Source organism: Psammomys obesus, unplaced genomic scaffold, assembly GCF_907164565.1.
Source record: "Psammomys obesus unplaced genomic scaffold, mPsaObe1.curated_primary_1811, whole genome shotgun sequence".
In the NCBI taxonomy this organism is placed as follows: Eukaryota; Metazoa; Chordata; class Mammalia; order Rodentia; family Muridae; genus Psammomys; species Psammomys obesus.
Window position 1 is genome coordinate 12,368,751 of NW_026590062.1, and position 20,403 is coordinate 12,389,153.

At 48.3% G+C, this 20,403-nt stretch overlaps 1 protein-coding gene across 1 annotated transcript; it reads right to left on the reverse strand.

Moving 5' to 3' along the window:
* Positions 1–18,000: 18,000 nt before the first annotated feature.
* Hcar2 (hydroxycarboxylic acid receptor 2) lies at positions 18,001–19,825 on the reverse strand. The gene is given in 2 exon segments (XM_055606322.1): positions 18,001–18,743; positions 18,746–19,825. Coding segments are annotated over 2 exon segments (1,158 nt in total). The 3' UTR covers positions 18,001–18,665.
* Positions 19,826–20,403: the final 578 nt, after the last annotated feature.

The window sequence follows — 20,403 nt, forward strand, 5'->3', positions numbered from 1 at the left end:
CAGCCCAGGCAGGAACAACCATGGTGAGTAACTTGGAGTGTGAGCTGGGGAAGAGCAAAATAACCGTGGGGGTTGTTATTTGCCCAGTTATGGTGCCTTAAAGCTTTTATAATTCTAAAAGGTCTCTGTCCCCATTATTTGGGAACTAGCTGGGATAGAGAAGCCCTCTAGAGTCCAATATCCCTTCCACTACAAGAAGATAATAGCTTCATTTTAGGGGAGCAAGACTAAAAGGCAAACTGTGCTGTTCTCGCCTTCCTAGTGGCGTTCTCCTTCCAGAGAAAACCCTGTGTGTGGCTACAGCTTGGGTAGAAGAATCAGCTTTTCAGAGGAGAGGCCTAAACAATGTTTTTGAAAACATTCCCGGCTGGGAGTAGAGGCCTTTGCCTTTACTCTCAAGCAGTGAGGCCCTATCCAAAAACAAAACAAAAAATCTCCTAGCTTGATTTCTCAGGGATAGAGAAGGAAGAGGGTGGGGCAGGAGGGAGGCAGAGGCAGAGTGGGAGGGAGGCTTGAGATGACCCAGGTCCCGTCATGCTCCTGGTTATCTCTTAGTGTTTCAGGAAACAGGATGGACCAGCTTTCGGTACCATGTTGAAGTAATCACAGAGTTGCCAGCTGCTGAGTATACAGGTGAGACAGGACCTGTAGGCATATCCTTGAACTCTGTGTGGTTTCTCTCAAGGGAGCTGAATCAGTCCCTGAGCCTACCATTCCATTCCCAAACAAGACCCAGACCCCTAAAAAGCTCGTTCTTTCTGTGTGAGGTTCCGTGCTGAGAGGTGAAAATGTCCCTGTCCAAAGTCAGCTCGGCTTTTATGTGGGATCCAAGGCCGGGTCTCACACATGCCAGAAAGCACTTTGTCTCAGAAACACACCCCAGCGCTGGGTTCCTTCTCCCTCTCTAGGGTGTGACTGGGAAAGAGCAGAGAAACTGAGCAGTTCCTCCGTGTCTTCACCCCTCACACTTCCGCAGTTCTGGAACGTTCTGGAAGCTCCCCGGAAGGTTCATGCTACCCCACATGGGAAGAAGCTTTGAGAGAAGGGACTCCGGCCAGGCCTCTGAGTGAGGCGTGTGAAGGCGGATCTAGGGTTAATGTCCGTAATGCTGTTGGACTGGATCTTCCTATATTGCTTAGCACGAACACCCAAGCATTGTGTAACATCCACTATGAGAATGAACGCCTGTAGTCGCCTGCAGTAAAACCTGCTTGCACAGCTGATGGATTAAGAGAAACAGGCCCTGAGTGGAAGCTCGCCTCGCTGTCCTACTGGAGGGCTAATACCTCAAAGCCCTCAGGTAGACCGAGACACTCCGGACAGCCAAGTGGACACAATGGTAACGGCTTCAGGATGTCAGGATCCCAGAAAGCTCATGACCCACGTGGCTTCCTCCCACCCGAGTTTACACATCTGCATATGGAATCTTCCACCCTAAAGTTCCCTTCTCTGCCCTAGAAAGCCCCAAGCCCCCTTCACTGAGGGGCACGGTCACCATTCCCAAGAGAGACTGAGGCCCTTCACCGTTCTGATTAGAGGCTGATCTGCTTACGAGGAGATCAGTCTCTTCATGTCCCCTCAGCCATGAATTAGCAACTCCTTTATAAAGGTTTTGAGGTTGTGGAAAATTAACTGTGATGGAGATGCATCGAGATTTATCCCTCTCAAACGTGTGTGTATGAGTGTATGCCGCATGTGTGTGTGTGCCTGTGGAGGTCAGAAGAGAGCACTGGGTCCCCTGGAGCTGGACTTCCGGGCGGGTGCAGGCTACCGGGCGTGTGAGCGGCTGGACACGGGGAACTGAGCTCTGGTTCTCTAGAAAAATGGGTCTCAATATTCCTCATGCTGCAACCCTTTAATACAGTTCCTCATGCCGTGGTGACCCCAACTGTAAAATTATTTTGATGCTCCTTCATGACTGTAATTTTGCTAGTGTTGCATCTGATGTGTGACCCCCCCAGGGGTCATGACCTACAGATTGGCAAACGCTGCTCTAGAAGGAAGCGAGCTTGCAAAATCCCTCCTCCAGCTCTGAGAACTTAAGGAGAGGAATTACATTCCTTTATGTCTTGCATTTGGCATTTGGGACTCACTCCTTTCTTCTTCTTCTTCTTCTTCTTCTTCTTCTTCTTCTTCTTCTTCTTCTTCTTAACTGGCAATTTCTGTGTGCCACCGGTCTTGTCTATGCAGAGGTGAGCTGTTTATTTAGAGTCTCGAATTGCCTGGAATTCGAGATATTTCCAAAACAAAAAGTGAGTGAGCTAAAATAAAAGGAAACAAAAACACAAAATCCTGCTGACTTTGAGTGCTGACTTTGTGGGTATCAGGACTAGAGTTAAGCCAGAGAGCTGCCCGGAGCTGTGCAGATAAATGTGTGGTGGGAGTTAGAGGCGGGGGAGACTGCTCCCCATGAATGACCTGGGAGCGGGGAGAAAATACAGGACTCTTCTGTAGAATTATCCTTTGGCTGGATGTGGTGGTGTTCAGATGTAGTCTCAGGATTTGTGAGGTTGAGGACTTGTTTTAGCAAACAAACTTGGAGCTGGGACACAGCAGACTATCCTTGCCTTGATGCATGAAGCATAGTTGAATCCCTAGCATTCTATAAAGTCGGTGTGGAGGCACACGCCTGTGATCCTATCGTGAGGTGAAGGCAGGAGGATCAGTTCAAGATCGCTCTCGACTACATAGTGAATCACAGGCCAGGCTGGGATACATGGGACCCTATATATAAACAAACAAACAAAAGCAACAGGGCTGGAGAGGTGGCTTAGCAGCTAAGGGCACTGGCTTTCCTTCCAGAGCATGTGGGGTTGGTTCCCGTCACCCACAAGATGGTTCATAAGCATCAGTAACCCCAGTTCCAGAGGATCCAATGCCCTTCCTGACTTCCTTGAAACTAGAATTCAGGGCCTTGTGAATGGCCCACTGAGCGATACCACAAACCCTTACCCACTCCCATACCTGTGGACTAAGCAGGGTTTTTATAGATTCGATTAGGGTCATTAACATGTACATGAAAATTGGGCCCAAGGGTGTATCCCTGTAGATTCAATTCAGCAGCGGCTAAGTCTGACTCTGTGAGACTCTGTAAAAAGTACAATCAATCAATCGATACTAAAAAGAAAGGAAAGAAAAAAGGAAGAGGAAGAGCAGCCAGAGCTCTTAACCTCTGAGCCATCTCTCCAGCCCCAACATGTGCTTTTTTCACTGCTGATCAGGCTAGAGGGGCTGGCCAGCAAGTTCAAGAGACTGGCCTGGGGCTGGAGAGATGGCTCAGAGGTTAAGAACACTGGCTGTTCTACCAAAGGTCCTGAGTTCAATTCCCAGCAACCCACATGGTGGCTCACAACCATCTATAATGAGATCTTGTGCCCTCTCCTGGTGCACAGACACACATGCAGGCAGAACACTATAAATAATAATAAAAGAGAGAGAGAGAGAGACTGGCCTGTCTCTACCTCGCCTGGACTGAGATTACAGCCTTTGAACCACTGAGTCTGGCTTAGTAATGTGGGTTCTAGGGATGAGGCTCTCCTGCTTGCATGGCAAACAGTTTATCAGCTAAACCACGTCTGCAGCCACAGACTCATTCTTTTAGGATTTGACTGGAGGGAGCACCATCCTGCAGAAATCTAGGACCTGGATTAGGAAATGGGGTATAGTGCTCACTTTGAGATGTTGTGCCTAATAAAAAACAGCCTAAGGGAGCAAAATTTTAGTCTAAGTCAGGGTCACTATTGCTGTGCTGAAACATGACCAAAAGCAACCTGGGGAGGAGAAGGGGTTTTTGTTTGTTTGTCATTCCCATCCCTCCTCTGCTTATACTTCCTCATCACTGTTCATCATCAAAGGCAGGAACCTGGAACAGGAGCTGAGGCCAAGGACGGGTGCTGCTCACTGGCTTGCTCCTTATGGCTTGCTCAGCCTGCTTTCTGATAGGACTCAGGACCATCAACACAAGAGGTGGACCCCCGGGAATGGACTGATTAAGAAAATGCCCTACAGACTTGCCCACAGCCTGATCTTGTGGAGGGATTTTCTCAATGGGGGTTCCCAGCACAGCTATACTTTGGCTCATGGTCTCAGAAGGGTTTGAGTTCATTGTACAAGAAGGCATGATGGTGTTCACAGCACTGAGAGCAGATAGCAGCATATCGTGGCTGACCAGGAAGCAGGGAAAACAGGCTAAACAAACTGGCAAACATCACTCCCTACCAGCCAGGCCCCACTTCCAAAATTTCCTGACCTTCAAAGTATCTCCTCCATCAGATGAGGAGCCTTAAGGTTCAAACCCTAACACTGGCTTCCAGAACAAGATGAAGAACAAATTCCTGTTGTTCTTTTTGTTTGCTTAGGTTTTTAGACAGAGTTTCTCTGTGTAACAGCAAAACTCCTTCTGTAGAACAGGCTGTCCTTGAGCTCAGCCTCCCGAGTGCTGGGATTAAAGGTGTGCCACCGCAATCAGCTTCTGGGTTCTATCTTTAGAATGGAAACTACAGGCTACCCCTCTGTAAACAGCAACAACAACCCCCAAACACACCAACATGACACTCTTCTTTTGTGCTGTCTTGTCTTTTCGTTGTTTTGTTGTTTGGAGACAGGGTGCATTAGTTGCTTTTTGCTGCCATGACAAAACGCCATGAATAAGAGAAACTTACAAAAGAAAGTTCGTGGCGACTTACAGTTCAAGAAGAATAGCTGTCCATCATGGTAGGAGGGTGTAGCAGCAGCTAAGAGGCGTGAGGGAGGCGTCAGGCATGGTGGCGAGTGAAGGGCATGGCAGCAGGCATGGCTGTGGGTGACAGGCACAGCTGAGAAAGCACATCTTCAAAGGCAAGCATAAAGAAGACAATTCCCTGATGTAGGGCAAGCCTACAAACGCTCAAAGCCCAACCTCAAAGGAGTAAGCCTTGAACTCGCAGAGATCTGCCTGCCTCTGCCTCCCAGGTGCTGGGGTCAAAGGCGTGTGCCACCACTGCCCACTGTCTTCTCACTATCTTACAGCCTTGGTCATACATGTCTTTATTTTATTCTATCAGACACGGTCCCCTTTCCCTGCAAGCCTATGAGTGAAAATTAAAACAAAAAAATATCACCATGAATCTCACTCAATTGAGGTACAAGAAAAATAGCTTCCTAAGAAAAGGGCTCCTGATGAAACACTACACCGAACAGTTCTTTTTGTGGCTGTTGTTGTTTGTTTGTTTTTGGCAGCAATGGGGGCAGAACCCCTGGCTTCATGCATGCTGTGCCAATAGGTTACCACTGAGACACACCAGCCCATGTGCAGAGATGTTATTTTTTCCATGGTAAATTTAAAATGTAGAACTGTCATTTGTGCATCACGGGTGGCCTCCAGGCACTGAAAGAGAGGAAAGGCACAGCTCTGTACCCAGGGGTTGATGATGAAACTTTTCCTAGACATATGGCTGCCATATGACCACAGCACCAACCAGCGCAGGCAGGTGAAGTCATGGGGCAGGAAGCGGAGAGGGAAGTTTTGTAAATTACCACTTCTCTTTTTTGAGGTATAAAATATGGTATGAGCTATGTGTCATGCAGCCGTTTTTGACTTAAAATGCTAATGAAGTCTATATAAAGGACACGGGAAAAAAATTAGTCATCGAGACTTGTTTTAAAGTAATATCACTTCCTTCTCTTTCACGACATCGGTCTCTTCCAATACAAAGGAAGTCCTATTACTTCATAAATAGTGCATTTTTCATTTTCTTTAATTTTTTTTTCTATTATTACATTTATTTACTTACTTTGAGTGTGTGTGTGTGTGTGTACATTTTCTGACACACATAGAAGGGCCAGAGGACAACTTATGGAGTCCGTTATCTCCTTGTACCATGTGAGTCTCAGCACTGTAAGGTCGTCAGACTTGGCTCCTTCACTCCCTGAGCCATCTCACCAGCCAAGACATTTTAATTTAAGCTTAAACACAGGGGTTCAGAAGAAGAGGGGCACCGAGAAGAAAGTGAGAATCAAGGCTGTGGCTTCCCGAAGAGAGAGTCACAGAAAGTAAGACATAGCCACGTGTGTGGATCAGCTTCTCAAGTGAGAGGGGCCTGACATCAAATCTTGACAGGTTACTAAGCTCTTGGTAACTGCTGGGTGGTATCAGGAGTTGTGCCAGTGAAACAGCTCTCTGTGGGCTTTCAAATAGGCCATGTCTCTTACTCAAACAATTCATCAAAGGGCTGGAGAGATGGGTTAGTGGTTAAGAACATATTGCTTTTGCAGGGGACCTGGGTTCTGTTCCCAGCACCACATTAGCTTACGTCTCTAACTAAAGTTCCAGAGGTGGGACCTGGGAGAAGGGAGCCAGTAACCAAGGAAGTTAATGCCGTGATTAACTTTATCCAGGGCCTCGGACAATTCATACTCTGAGTAAAGTTCTCATGAGTTCAAGCTGTATATAATCACAAGAACAAACGGAAAGCGGCAAACACATATTTTTCTGTAGAAGCTTATAAAAGATAGCTTAAACATTTAATTGAACCTGGCACATGACTTTAATCCCAGCACTTGGGAGGCAAGAGGCAGGTGGATCTCTAGGAGTTCAAGGCCAGCCTGGTCTACAGAGAGAGTTCCAGGATAGCCAGGGCAATACAGAGAAACCCTGTCTCACAAAAACAAAAACAAAACCAAACCAAAACGAAAGAGAAAGGACTGCTCTAAACCACTGAGCCATCTTTCCAGCCCCCCCACACCAATTTTTTAAAGGGTTTATTTTATTTGTAATAATGTGTGAGGCTGTGTGGGTATGTACAGGTGAGTGCAGATGTTCTTGGGGGCCAGAAGAGGGTGAAAGTAAGGCAGGCCTTTAATACCAGCGCATTTGGAGTCCAGAAGAGGTCCTCAGGGGTTGTGTGGGTGCTGGGAGCACAACTCAGGCTCTCTGCAAGGGCGGTCTGCACTCCTAACCCCTGAGCCATCTCTCCCGCCCAGAGGAGAAACGGACATTTTAAGAAGAGAAAAAAGAAGCAAATGCACTAAGAACCTTTAACGAGGAGGGAAAGGTCATCCAGCTTTGGAGACGGGAGCCAGCCTTTCTAGATCAGCCTCCAAGTTCTAGGCACTGTGCCAGGCAGCACAGAAGGGGCCTGAGGACCTAACGTTTGGGAGCCTGGGAAGTTCTAAAAATTACTGGCCCCAAGCCGAGTGTGGGGTTCATTATGCAACTCTGGCCTGGAACTTGCTATGTAGACCAGGCTAGCCTCAAGCTCACAGAAATCTGCCTCCTGCATGCTGGAATTTAAGGTGGGGAAAATTCTAGTCCTTTCCTTGGTTCCATGGCTTACTAGGGCACTGGAGATATGGCTCAGCGGTTAGGACACTGGCTGCTCTTCCATGACTAAAACAATGGTTCTCAGCCTACGGGTCATGACCCCTATGATTGGGGTCACCACAACATGAGGAATTGTTTTAGAGGGTCACGTCATTAGATGCTGAGAACCACTGTTCTAGAAAGGCTCACAGGATTCAGGAAGACACTTCGGCTACATTTATTATTTGGGTTTGCTTCTTTTGAGACAGGTTCTTAAGTAGCCCGGGCTGTCCTCCAATTCACTATGTAGCCAAGGATGATTTTTTGTTTTTGTTTCTGTTCTTACCAGACAGGGTTTCTCTGTGTAGCCGCTGGCTCTCCTGGACTCGCTCTGTAGTCCAGGCTGGACTTGAATTCAGAGATCCACCTGCTTCTGCTTCCTGAGTGCTGGGGCTAAAGGCGTGCACTACCACTGCACAACCCAGAGGGTTTTTGAAAGGACATTTACCGTAGATTACTAGAATAATAATCTTGGAGACCGTCAGGGGAGTTTTCAGGTGAAAAGGAATCACCACGCAGTCTTGGAGCCCACACTCTAGGGTGAGTTTCTTCTTAGTAACTGCTCAGCTCTCTAGAGCCCAAGGTGGTACAGTTCACATGCCAGTTATGTATAAATCAGACTGCTTTTCTAGAACCTTCAGAGACTGTGTACTTTGATGCAAATAATAATAATAATAAATAAGGAACACTTAAGGTTTTCAAATAGAAGAGCCGTGTGGTGTAACACATTTGTGGAGAGACCTGCTTGGACCTCACATGACCTCTGTGGGTGTCCTCCCCTGCCCAGTCCTCCAGTGTTCGCTGACTGGGAAGCCACCCCGAGCACTACGAGTCAGAGTTTTCACGGGGGCGCCATCACACAGGCACGGCTGATTCCGCAGACGGCCTCACGGTAGAACCAAACAACTGGCTCCTGCAAGTTTCTCAACCCTCCATGCATACAGTGGCGCTCAGAAGCTGAGGCTGGCAGGTGGTGCCGAAGGACAACCTAAGCTACAAAGGAGGAGGAGACAGCCTTTTTCACTTATCACCCAGGACGTTTAAGGGCCTGAGAAGCCCTGGCAGGAAACAGCGGCAGCGATGAATATGCGTTTCTCATGGTGTGGTCTTCCTTTCTCCTTAGCCCCAGTAAAATGGGAACTTCCCAGCACTTTCTCTTCTCACTTTTTCTTCTTCCTTTCCCCCACATTCCCTCGTGGGCCGTGAGAGACATCCACTTCCCACACTATTCTCTAGGGCTTGGCTGACAGAATGGCAGTTTGCATAGTTTCCCTGACAGAAACTGTCAGGATTTCCATCTGAAATCCTTCTCTTTTGCAAGAGTCTGATACAAACCTGCTTAGATTTTTTTCCCCCCTCAAGACAGGGTTTCTTTGCGTAGTCCTGGCTATCCTAGAATTCGCTATGTAGACCAAGCTGGACTTGAACTCACAGAGATCAGCCTGCCTGTGCCTCCTGAGTGATGGGATTAAAGGTATGAACCACTACCACATGGCTTTCTTTCTTTCTTTCTTTCTTTTCTTTCTTTCTTTTAACTTAAAAAAATATCTGTTTGAGTCTGTTTGTACATTGAGGTCTGAGGACAACTTGCAAGGGTCCATTGTCTTTTTCCACCATGTGGGTCTGGGATTCAACACAGTTCATCATGGATGGTGGCAAGTACCTAGTTCACTGAGCCATCTCACCGGTTAAGTTTTTTTTAATTATTATTATTTTAGAAGTTAAATTTTAATTGATCTTTGTGATTGATTTTACCATCAAACAAGGCAGATGGGGAGAGAGAGGAAGCACTTGAGATAGGTTTACTATGAAAAGTCAATGTGTCCCTAATGTAACACTGCTTTTTCCGATGTTGAAATTCTCTGTGTCCAGCATAGCCAGGCCTTTTGTCAAATTCTATTCAGATTTATAGCCGATAATTCGTTTTTAAACAAATGCATATGGCCTTCCACCCCAGAACCACTAGCCAGTCCCCACAGAAGGCTGAAAATCAGACTGCATCTCCATCAGCCAGGGGCTTTGATGCAGAACAGTCCAGCCTAGGCTGCTGCTACGAGAGACATTCCTCTTCTCACAGTTAAGAGTGTGCTGGCCTGAATCTGACCTTGATCCTGATGGCTCAAGCATTTAATGCTTGTTTCACGGTGGTGACACTATGTGGGGAGGCTGTGTCACCTTTAGGAGGTGGGGCCCAGCTGGCAGCAGAAGTCAGTCATTCACTTAGGGGGGAGTATTATGCCTGCCCTCTTCCTGCCCGGCTCTCTGCTTCCTGACACCATGGCACAGAAACACCCACCGCCACTGCATGGCCATCTCAGTGAATACACGTGTCCCACCATGATGAACTGAAATGCTTTCAAATCATGAGCCACGACAAATCTCTCCTCTCCAGAGCTGTTTCTGACAACGTTGATTACAGTGTCGTGAAAGTAAGGCAGGGCCCCGCATGGTGGCCCACACTTGGAATCTCAAAAAGTGTTCTGGAGGCAGAAGCAGAGGCAGGAGGATGGCTAAAAGTTTAAGGCCAGTCTGTGCACCATAGCAGGACTGTAGTAGATGATAGATAGGTAGATAGATAGATAGATAGATAGATAGATAGATAGATAGATAGATGGGTAGGTAGGCAGATAAACACAGAGAGAGACAGAGACAGAGAAAATGAAGATATGGATGGCTGAGAACCAAACCCAGGTCCTCTGCAAGACCAACAAGTGCTCTTAAATACTGATCTACCTGTTCACCTCTGGCTATCTACCCGCCATGTGGATGCAGGGTCTTGTCTTTTTCTTTGTTTTAAACTTAAAAAAAAAGTTTCATGTAACCAAGGCTACCCTCAGACTGGCTATGTAGCTGAGCATGGCCTTTGTACTCCTGATCTTCTGCTCTTGTTTCGAGTACTCAGGTCGTAAATGTGTGTGCCACCATCTTGTTTATGTGGTGCTAGGAACTAGACACAGAGCTGGGTGCATGTGGACAGGCACTGTGCTGACTAAGCTGCGTCCTCTGCCTTGTTTTCTCTTTTTGTTATTGGCTTTTTTTTTTTTAAGACTTATTTACTTTTTGATTTGTTTTTGTTTCGTTTGAGATAGGGTCTCTCTATTGAGTTCTGGCTGTCCTGGAACTTCGTATGTCAAGCAGGCTAGCCTGGGACCCACAGAAATTCCTCCACCTCCAAGTGATGGAGTGAAAGGCTTGGTCACCGTACCCAGCCCAAAGATTACTTTTTAATTATGTTTATATGTGTGTGCGCACACGAACGTAAGCACCTGCAAAGCACAGAGGCGTTGAATCTCCTGGACCCAGAATTCTACTCAGTGTAAGCTGATGGATCTGGGTGCTGGTCCAAACTTAGGTCCTCTGCAAGAGCAGGAAGTGCTGTTAGCCACTGAGCCATCTCTCCAGCCTGTCTGAGGCAAAGGTCTTGTTTAGCTCAGGCTGGATTCATATCTACCATTTAGCCAAGGATGACCTTCACTCCCAGTGCTCCCTCCTCTGTCTCCTCAAGCTGGAGTTCCAGGCTTTCCCACCTTGTCTCACCGGGGTTGTGTTTTGTGGACCTCTCCCCCTGACTATGGATGGCCATGCTCTCTTGGGGTCTTTACAGGGTTTTTCCTGGGCCTGTTTCTCCTCTTCCTAGCAGGTCACCAGTTAGCTGAGGAATGTGATCCGCTAATGCCTAGCATACACAGCAATAAATAAATAGATAAATAAACATTGTATGAAAAATTATAGTGTCACCAGGTGACCGTGGCACACATCTGTAGTCCTAACACTTGCTGGGCAGAAGCAGGCTGGTCTCTATGACTTCAAGGCCAGCCTAGTCTACAAAGGGAGTCCAGGACAGCCAAGGCAATACAGAGAAACCTTGTCTTGAAAAAACAAAACAAAACAAAGCCAACCAAGCAACCAACCGACCAACAAACCCCCAAAACCTGGACACCCCCCCCCATGTGGTCAAGGCTTTCAGCCTGCGTCTTCCGGTTCACATTATCTGGCCATCTCTCATTTCATATGTGCTCAGAACTTTGGAAGCGAAGACCGGGGAGTGAGCTGCTTGCCTTTACTCTCCTGGTGTAGTATGGCCTTCCACAGGTTTCTCAGACTCTCTGCACCTCAGCCGACTTCTCTATAAAACAGGAAACAGCACAGTTCCTGCAATGTCATCCATGCAGGAAATCATCCATGTAGGATGGAGTGGAAGTGTCTGAGTGAGCAGAGCACAGGGTCTACCTGCCAGATGCTGGTGAGCAGATCTCAGCTGCTACAGATAACCCACTGATCCAACGACTGCACCGAGTGAGAGCCCTCCCCTGTGGAACCTGTCCTTCGAGTCACTTCATCAAAGCTGTTTTGCCACCATCCAAATGTCACATGTTCTGCAAATGCTGAGAAGAAACCAGGTACTTTTCAACCTGGTAACACCAACAGAATTTGTTTTCTCTTCTTTGCCGACTTGCCTTGAGGATGTCAGGTGCTGTTTCCAGCGTCAACCCACGTCTGGGTGTGGTCAGGGCTCCCGGCAGATCAATATTTGTTGAGAGCCCAGAAGGGCCTCCCTTTCCTCACGCTGTGGACCTTAGGTCAGGCCCTGAAGTTTGCAATGCCTCACCCCAGCCCTCCTTTTCCCTGAAGAGACAGAGTGCAGCCAAATGTTACAGTTGGGTCCAAAGAGAATGTAGCTCTGATTATGAAATAGTCACGTTCCTTTGGCCATCGAAGACAAGGAAGGGACAGAACTTCCGTCTGTCTGTGTCTGTCTGTCTGTCTGTCTTGGTGAGTATTCAGGTGGTTGCGTGTGTGGGTGCCAGTGTATGTGTGTGTGTGTGTGCATGTGTGAAAGCCAGAGCTCAAGCTTGGAGTCATCCACCTTGTTGGTTTTCATTTTTAAAATACATTTATGTAGTCCATGTGTGTATTTATGTATTCTCCCTCCCTCTCTGTCTCTCTGTCTCTGTGTGTGTGAAGTGGACATGAGTGGCACAGGTCAGAGGGCAGCTGGTAGCGGTTGGTTCTCTCCTTCCATTCTGCGGGTTCTAGAGCATGAACCCAGGTCTTCCAGCTTAGCGGCACACACCTTCACCTGCTGAGCCATCTCGCCAGTCCCCACCTTGTCTTCTGAGGCACGGTCTCTCTCTTGGCTTGCAGCTGGGCAAGTGGGCAGGTCTGGCTGGCCAGCAAACCCCACGGACCTGCCTGTCTTCACCACCCTAGCACTGAGATTACAAGTGGGTGCCACCATGCCCAGCTTTTTGGGTGAGTTCTAGTAACCAAGCTTGGATCCACATTCTTGTGTGGCAAGCATTTTACTGACTGAACTGTCTCTGATCCCTTCTTTACTCCCAAGTTTATTGAGCAATATATAACGCTACAAAGAGCTCCATTCTCTGGGAAGGCCTTGTCTAGGCTCTGAACTACATGCCTAGAAGTTCACAGGCAATGGGTTTGGGCTGGATGATGTAAATTGCTCCCAAAGGCTGGTGGATGTGATTGGTAGGAACAGCTTTGTAATGTGGCTGACATGGCAAATTTTTGCAGAGAGCCGAGATGGGCTTGGCCCAGAGCCCAGGCTTGCTGGTGAAGTGGAGCGTTTCCTGAAACCTGAGCCGAAGAACACCTGGCAGAGAGCATATCTTTGTACGCAGACTAGTTTTTAAAACGCGGTTTACGATGCAGCTGAAAGAGCAAGATGGCCCGGAAATATTTCACTCTTCTAAGAAAGCTGGTTGTGCCTTTAGTGTCTGCTGCCTCCCTAGTGCTCGGTCACCACTCAGCCACTACACTGGGGGCATCTCAGGGACCACCAGGACCACCCACCACTGCTGTGCCCCTTGCAGATCATAGGACCTTGCCCAGTATGCCTTGCACCTACCATGACCCCCAGGACCCCAGCTTGAGTATGCCGGCAGGGAGGAGGCGTGTCCCCTATAGTCCCTGATGGAAATATAAAAATGAGGACCAGGAATGTAGCCCAGTGCTAGAGCACTTGCCTTGTACCGCCTGAACCACTAGGATGGATTTCCCGTACCACAATAAATAAATGTGCAAATAAAAATACACACACACACACACTCCTGTGTGCCGGCAGTGCAGTCTTTGTAACATATTTAAAATTTTTTTTTAAATTAATTGTTGTATATGATGTGAGAGCGGGTGTGTGGGCACATGAGTGTGATGGTGCATGTCTGGGACAGCCCCCAGGGAGTCACTTCTCTCCCTCCAGCGCGTTGAAGAAGGCTCGCTCCTGTTTCTGACATGCCTCTTGCTCCAGGCTAACTGGCCGGTGCCCCTCTCGGCCTCCCACCTCGCTGCAGGGGTGTTGCAGCTACAGAGGCACACCACCAGCTCTTTTGTGTGGGTTCTGGGGCGGCGAACTCAGGTTGCCAGGCTGGCGCTTGCCGAGCCACCACACTGTCTGCTTCGTAATATTCTCCAAGCAGTGGTTTGGGGTCAGAGGTTTCTCCTGTGCGAAAATCTGACTGATGTGTATGGAGTCTCATTTGTGGCTAAGGTCCCTGTACCGGCCTGGAGTTGCCCAAGCCAAGTTTATATTTCTTTAAATAGGGACTCATCATGTGGCCCTGAATGCACTGTGGAGTCCAGGAAGATCTTGAACTCATGATCCTCCTGCCTGACCCCTCCAAGGGCTGAAGCTACAGATAGGTGCTACCACACCCGGCCTGGTTTAATTTCCTTAGTTTCCCCTCATACAGCCTTTCCCTTTACTTTTAATTTCTTGTGTAAGTTAATCTGAAGTTGCATGGATTTCCTGAGACAAGGTATCCTACCTGAGGTGAGCAGGCATTTCTTGGACAGACAACAAAACAATTCTAAGTCTGCTCAAGCTGAGCTCAGTGAGCCACTGAGTTTACTGAGGTTACTCTCGGGAACACGGCTGAATAAAAGGCAGCTGCACCCCTGCAAGGTCCACCCCAGCGTGAGCAGCAGCTCACAGAACTGTACCTCTGGGACCCCAAGCACAACTTGTAGGCAGTTCCACTGAAGAGACTCCCCTCCACAGCAAGAGCTTGCCGCTTCTAGATCCCCAGGATGGCCCTCTGGAGCTGTCATTTTCTTGTGAGTGCCTTGGGCATCTCCCCTTCCCTCCCAAGGTGATTTTTCAACTGGGAGGACATGGCTACTCAGTTATTTGTAGCACAAGGACCCTTGCATTAAGTCCTTATTAAAAAAAACACTATTTTCCTATTACTATAACAAAAAAATACATGGAAGTGTATGTTAGTGTGCTTTTTAAAACTTCTATTTACATTTCTTACGCCTCTGCCTCCCTTCTCCACCCCAGTCCCTTCCAACACCAGGTAGGAGAGAAACAAGGTTAGTGGGGAGAGGGGCTGTAGTTCTCTTTAGCTACTTCCTGCTGGTCAGGGTCTTTGGGTTCCTTGGGGGCAAGTCCAATCTCCATTTCAGGATGTCTCCAACTCCTTCTTGTCAAACTGCAACAACAGCAACCAGGAGCAGCGGGGTTGGAGGTGGGAGGAAGCACCAGCAGCCTTCTTTCTCGGAGCCCCTTCCTCTCTCTGGGCTCTGGCATTTATTCCCTTCCCCAGAGTGCTCAGAATTAAACTATCCTGCAGCTGGCCAAGAGCCCCTCTCAGAGCCCACACAAGGCAAATGGTCTGCTGCTGTGGACAATGTGAATCAGCCCCACATCCCACACCTGGGATTAAAACAAAAACATGTTTGTAATAACATAACAGGTTTTAAAGACACCAAAACTGCTACTACAAGTGTATGTGAGGGCTAGGGGTTGATGGAAGGAGGCTTCCTCAATAGCCTTTTTTTTTTTTTTTTTTTTTTTTTTAAATACAAAATCTTTTCTTGAACCTGGAGCTATCAGTTCTGCTAGGCCAAGTGACCAGTAAGCTCCGGTGATCCCCTGTCTTTGCCTTCTAAACCTTAGGGTTACAAGTGCGTGCTGCTGTGCCCTTTTGTTTTATTTGGTTTGGTTTGATTTGGGTTGGGGGGTTGTTAGTTTGGGGTTTTGTTTTGTTCTTTTATTCGTTTCTTTGTTTCTGTTTTTGTTTTGTGACTATGTCATGCTATGTGTAGTGTTGGCTGGCCTGGAACTCTCTGTGTAGACCAGGCTGGCCTCAAATTCCTAGAGATCCAGCCTCCCAGGTACTATGATTTAAGATGCACACCAACACACCTAGCTCAGAGCGGCAGGCACTTTAACAACTGAACCATGCCCTCTCCCCTTTGTTTTTGTGTTTGCTTTGAGACAAGGTCTTCCTGTATTGATCAGACTGGCCCCAAGTTCCCAGGCTTGAGCCATCCTTCTTGCTCAGTCTCCCAAGTAGACTACACAGCTATGTACCAGTGTGAAAACATCACCAATCTGAAGCAAAAGATGGGCAAGCTGGGGGTGGTCCAAACCACTTGCTGTCAGTAAGTGGTAAATTGCTAGGACTTTGCCAAACACTGCCAGTGTCTGAGGGACCTAGAAGAACCAGTTCCTTAGCTAAATCACTGATTACAGAAGCAAAGGCAGGGCCAAAGGGTCAGAGGCCCCTGGACAGGTCATCTGTTCGGGCAGCTGATGATTATCAACAGTGAGTCCAGTGCAGCAGCAGATCATGCTCAGGAAGTGTTTAAACTGAGCCACAGCTGAAGGGCCAGGATGTGTTGTTGTTAGAATGCTGGATGCCACTCAGAGTCCCCCAGTCTACAAAAGGCCCTAGGGCCGGGTTAGGGGTAATAAATCTGAAAGGGAGGACAGCTCCTGACATCAGAAATGGGTATAGTTTTGAACCCCTAGTTTCTGGTTCTGGCCTTAGGGGATGATCTGTCCATGTTTGGAAGAGGTTGTTGGGACTAACTTAAAGGAAGTCTCTCCTTACATAGTTCAGTCATTGGAATGTGTGGCCCCTAGAACTGCCACGCCCCCAAAGTAAAGAAAGCAGCTACAAGATAGATTTAGAAGACGTAAAAGAAAACACATAAATTACCGTAATCTGGGTTACCAGGGGCCAGTCAGATGGCTCCGAGGGTAAAAGCATTGGCTGCACACTGAGCTGAGTTTGAGTCTCCAGACCAGTTAAGCTGGGGGGGAGAGAGCTGACTCCACAGAGTTGTCCTCTGCACCAACACACACATGCATTCATACACTGGCTTCCAGGATGCCCAAGATCTGAGGATGCTCAAATCCCTTCAATAAACAGCACAATATTTGCAAATGTGGGTAGGGTGCTTGTCTGACACGTAGGAAGCCCTGGATCTGGGTCCTCGCACCACATAAACTGGGCATGGTGGTGCACACACGCCTGTAATCGTGGCAGCAGGGATTAGAGCGCTGTCTCGACAAGCCAAGCTGCAGAAGGATTGCCTGCAGCCACAGAGGTTAGAGCTTACTCTCCGGCAGAGCCCATGCCGGAGCCAAACCCAGCCAACACCTCCCCAAGTTGACAGAACAAATTTCTCCTGTTTTAAACCACTCAGTTTAGGGTTCTTTATTTAGGCAGGTCCTTAGGAGGGCTGACTCACACCCATCAAGTTCTTGGTCACCTCAGGATCTTTGCACTTACGCTCCTCCCCTCCTGAGCCCAGATTTTTTCATAGCTTGCTCTGTCTTGTTACTCCTGGCTCAACTCAATGTCACTTCCTCCTGGAGGCCTGCCCAGCCATCCCCACCCCAGTCCTGCCCACTGTCATGCTTGACTGTTTTCATAACAATAGTGTTTCATCCGTGTCTTTCCTTCATTACTGTCCGGCCCCCGTCTTTAATGTGAAGTCAATGAGAAGACCATCTATCCACCTTGGCCCTGGCTGTGTCGCCACCACCCAGAACAGTGTCTGGCACACATCAAAACCGGACAAATGGATGGAAGCTGCTGACTTCAAGCGCGGGAGGACTGGGAGTTTTACCAGCAGGCTCCCTGTGACTCATGCATCCAGACTGGGGAAATCCTGTTCAGCTCCAGGCTCCTGTCTGTCATCTGCCAGAAGGCGGCCCCTGCTTTTAAATTCCCACCTCTAGGAGCTGACTGTAATGGACAGTAAACTGAGAACATTTTAACTCAAGACCTTCCATCTGTCCACCCAGGGCTGAGAAATCTGAGCGTCTGAATTCTTAATCTGCATCCAGCTCAGGAGGGAAAAGTGAGTCTCATCTTGCCAAAGGATCAAGGAGGGACAGAAAATGGAAATGAAAGGACATCAGAAACTTGTTTCTCAACTGGCAGACTCAAACCTGTACATCTCCTTTCCGCCTCTGGACTAGGAACTGAAACCATTCCTTAGGAAGCTCACCTTCCCCTTCCTGGGGGTGGAGAAAAAAATCCCACTCCAGTCTGATTCTTTTCTTTTCTTTTCTTTTTAATATACAGCTATTTATAGCAATGCCCGCCAAACTGTGAAGAGAAAAGCTCCTCAGCAAACTCTGAAACAGCCTTCCCAAATGCAGCTGCGTCCCATATTCCCCACACGTCCCCGGAGCGGCCCCATGATGGAGCTCCGTGCCCTCCCATGCTTTGCAGCGCACTGGGTTTTTCTGCTAGGATGCAGTTCATAACCCAGACAGGTCTTAAGTAAGAAGACCGTTTCTGTGAACCCTAACCCAGACGAATGACACAGCAGACTGCCTCCTGCCGAAATTTATTGAAATGGTAGATGTTAAGTACAGAAACACAAGCGATGAACCGGGAGGAACTCCCCTGCCTCCTTTACCCGTGGACACATTTAAACCCCTTAATAAGAAAAGCAGGCAGGAGGGAAGCAGCTGCTCTCCCCGAAGCCTTTGAACTGCTCAGCTGAATTTCTTGCTGATTTGTCTGATTCCCTCCAACACTGTTAGTTCAGTCCCTCCTAGGGCTGTCCCCTTCTTACCATTATTGGAGACTCAGAGAACAATCAGATCTCCCCACCTCCTCGATTCCTGCTAAAGATTGCCTGAGAAGTGAATCGGTTCCCCAGGACACAAGTGACCCACTGGCTTTTCAGTGACACCTGGGCAGAGATCCTCTCCAGTTTCTTGGCTCTCCTTGTCCTCACGGGGGCCCACCGACAGGCTAGGTAGGACCCTAGGGGTGAAAGAGCATCTGAGGCTTTGAGCCGCCTGAGGAAGGACACCAGCCAGCCATAGACAGGTGCGGATGGACCTGTCTGGGCTCAGACTCTGCAGGACTCCTTAGCTCTGTAGGCTTGGGAGGCTAAGAAGTTTCCGCTGTCTGGAAACTGCTTTCTGTTCCTCTGAGATTTCTACGGCCACCTGAATCTTGCAACCAAGCCGCCAACTGCACCACGCTGTTTCTCTAAATCCGATTCTCTGAATCTGGAAGTTCCAAGAAAGCGTAAGCCAAGTCTGATGATGTTACTCTGTGCAACGGCCAAATTGTCTCTCCAGAGAGCTTAGGCCTGAGTGGCAATCTCCCTTCTTGGCATAGTGACTTAATGAGACCTGGAGGCCAGATAAGAGGGACTGCATGGCTCCCTGGCATCGGCCATTAACGCCCCTGGAATGCTTCTGGTGGTGCTGGGATCCCCCGTGAGCTCCACGCTTGTGCTCCGGTTGTTATCTGCTTCGCCCATTGTTTTCTTTCGAAGGCAGCGGTTGATGCATGTGGCGAAGAAGTTGGGGAAAGATGGGCTGGAGAAGTAGTAGACCACTGGGTCCAGCATGCTGTTCATGTAGGTAAAGCTGAGCGTGGTGAAGAAGGCCAGGTCCACCGAGGAGTAGATCTCACACTTCCGAACGTTGTGTTTGTAGAGGAGCCAGAAGATGCGGATCCGCACGGCCACGCTGGGCAGGAAGCAGATAATGAAGACGATGGCCACCACCAGGATGAAGTTGATAGCCCTCTTGATCTTGGCATGTCTGTCCATTTGTCTCTGCCGTAGGCTCCAGATGATTCTGGCCGAGCAGAACACGATGATGCCCAGGGGCAAGAAGAATTCCAGAAGGAACATTGCGTCATGCCACCTGAAGGTGTAACAGATGCTGAAGCTGCTACACAGATTTGCGTTGCCGTTTTTGGTCATCATGTTCGTGTATAGGAGGTGGACGGTCAGGCCGATGGTGACGCCCCACAAGAAGCAAGAGATGATGGCCGCCGTCCGGTTGGAGATCTTGTTGAGGGAGTGGTGGGGATGGACTACCCGGAAGTACCGGTCCACAGCCACCACGGTGAGGAAGATGATGCTACCCTGTCGGTTCATGGCCAGCATGAAGAGCATCAGACGGCAGGGGATGTCTCCAAACCTCCAGTCCCATCTTTGGACATAGTTGTCCGTCAGGAAGGGCAAGCAGATAATCAGGAGGAAGTCAGCCACAGCCAAGTTGAACAAGAAAATCCGGCTGGATTTCCAGGACTTGAGATGGAAACAGAAAATCCAGAGGGCAAGGCCATTGCCCAGGAGTCCGAACACAAACTCCAGCCCCAGCACCGGCGGCAAGACTTTGGCAATGTTTTCATCCCTGAATACACAGCAGTTCTTGCCGTTGATCACCAGAAGATGGTTCTGCTTGCTCATGAGTGAATCTGGTTAGTCCGCCCCGAGCTCCTCACCTAGCCAAGGCTCAAGGCAAGTGTGTGTCTTGTGTGGTGAGCGGGTGGTTCAGCCTCAGCTTTATGTCATGTCAGGGTGTTGAAAGAGATGACTGAATGGTTACCAGGAAACTACGAAATCGTTTGGGGAAAAAAAAAAAAAGCTAGCAAGGCTCTTGTGCAACTTGCTGTTTTCATAAACAAGTAATAAAAAAAAAAAATCCCCTGGGCAGACGGGAACCCACAATTTTTTTTTTTTTTCTAAATGTACAGGATAAGTTTAGGCAAGCAGACTGTCAATTGTGAGTGAGTGAATGGGGGCATTCCTTCCGAAGGCTGCATGCACACACAATGATTAGCTAATTGGCCTTGGAGAATTCATCCACTGCCATTCGCTTGGCTTACATAATTAATATGTTAACAATGGCGGCAATCATTGTTACTGAATGCACAATGAGGCTTTCCAGAAGCAGTAAGAATTTATGTGAAATTTTACTATGGGTATACAGGTCCCCTCCCCCCTTCCTGTTTCCTTTCGAGGATTTACTTTTATTTTTAATTATG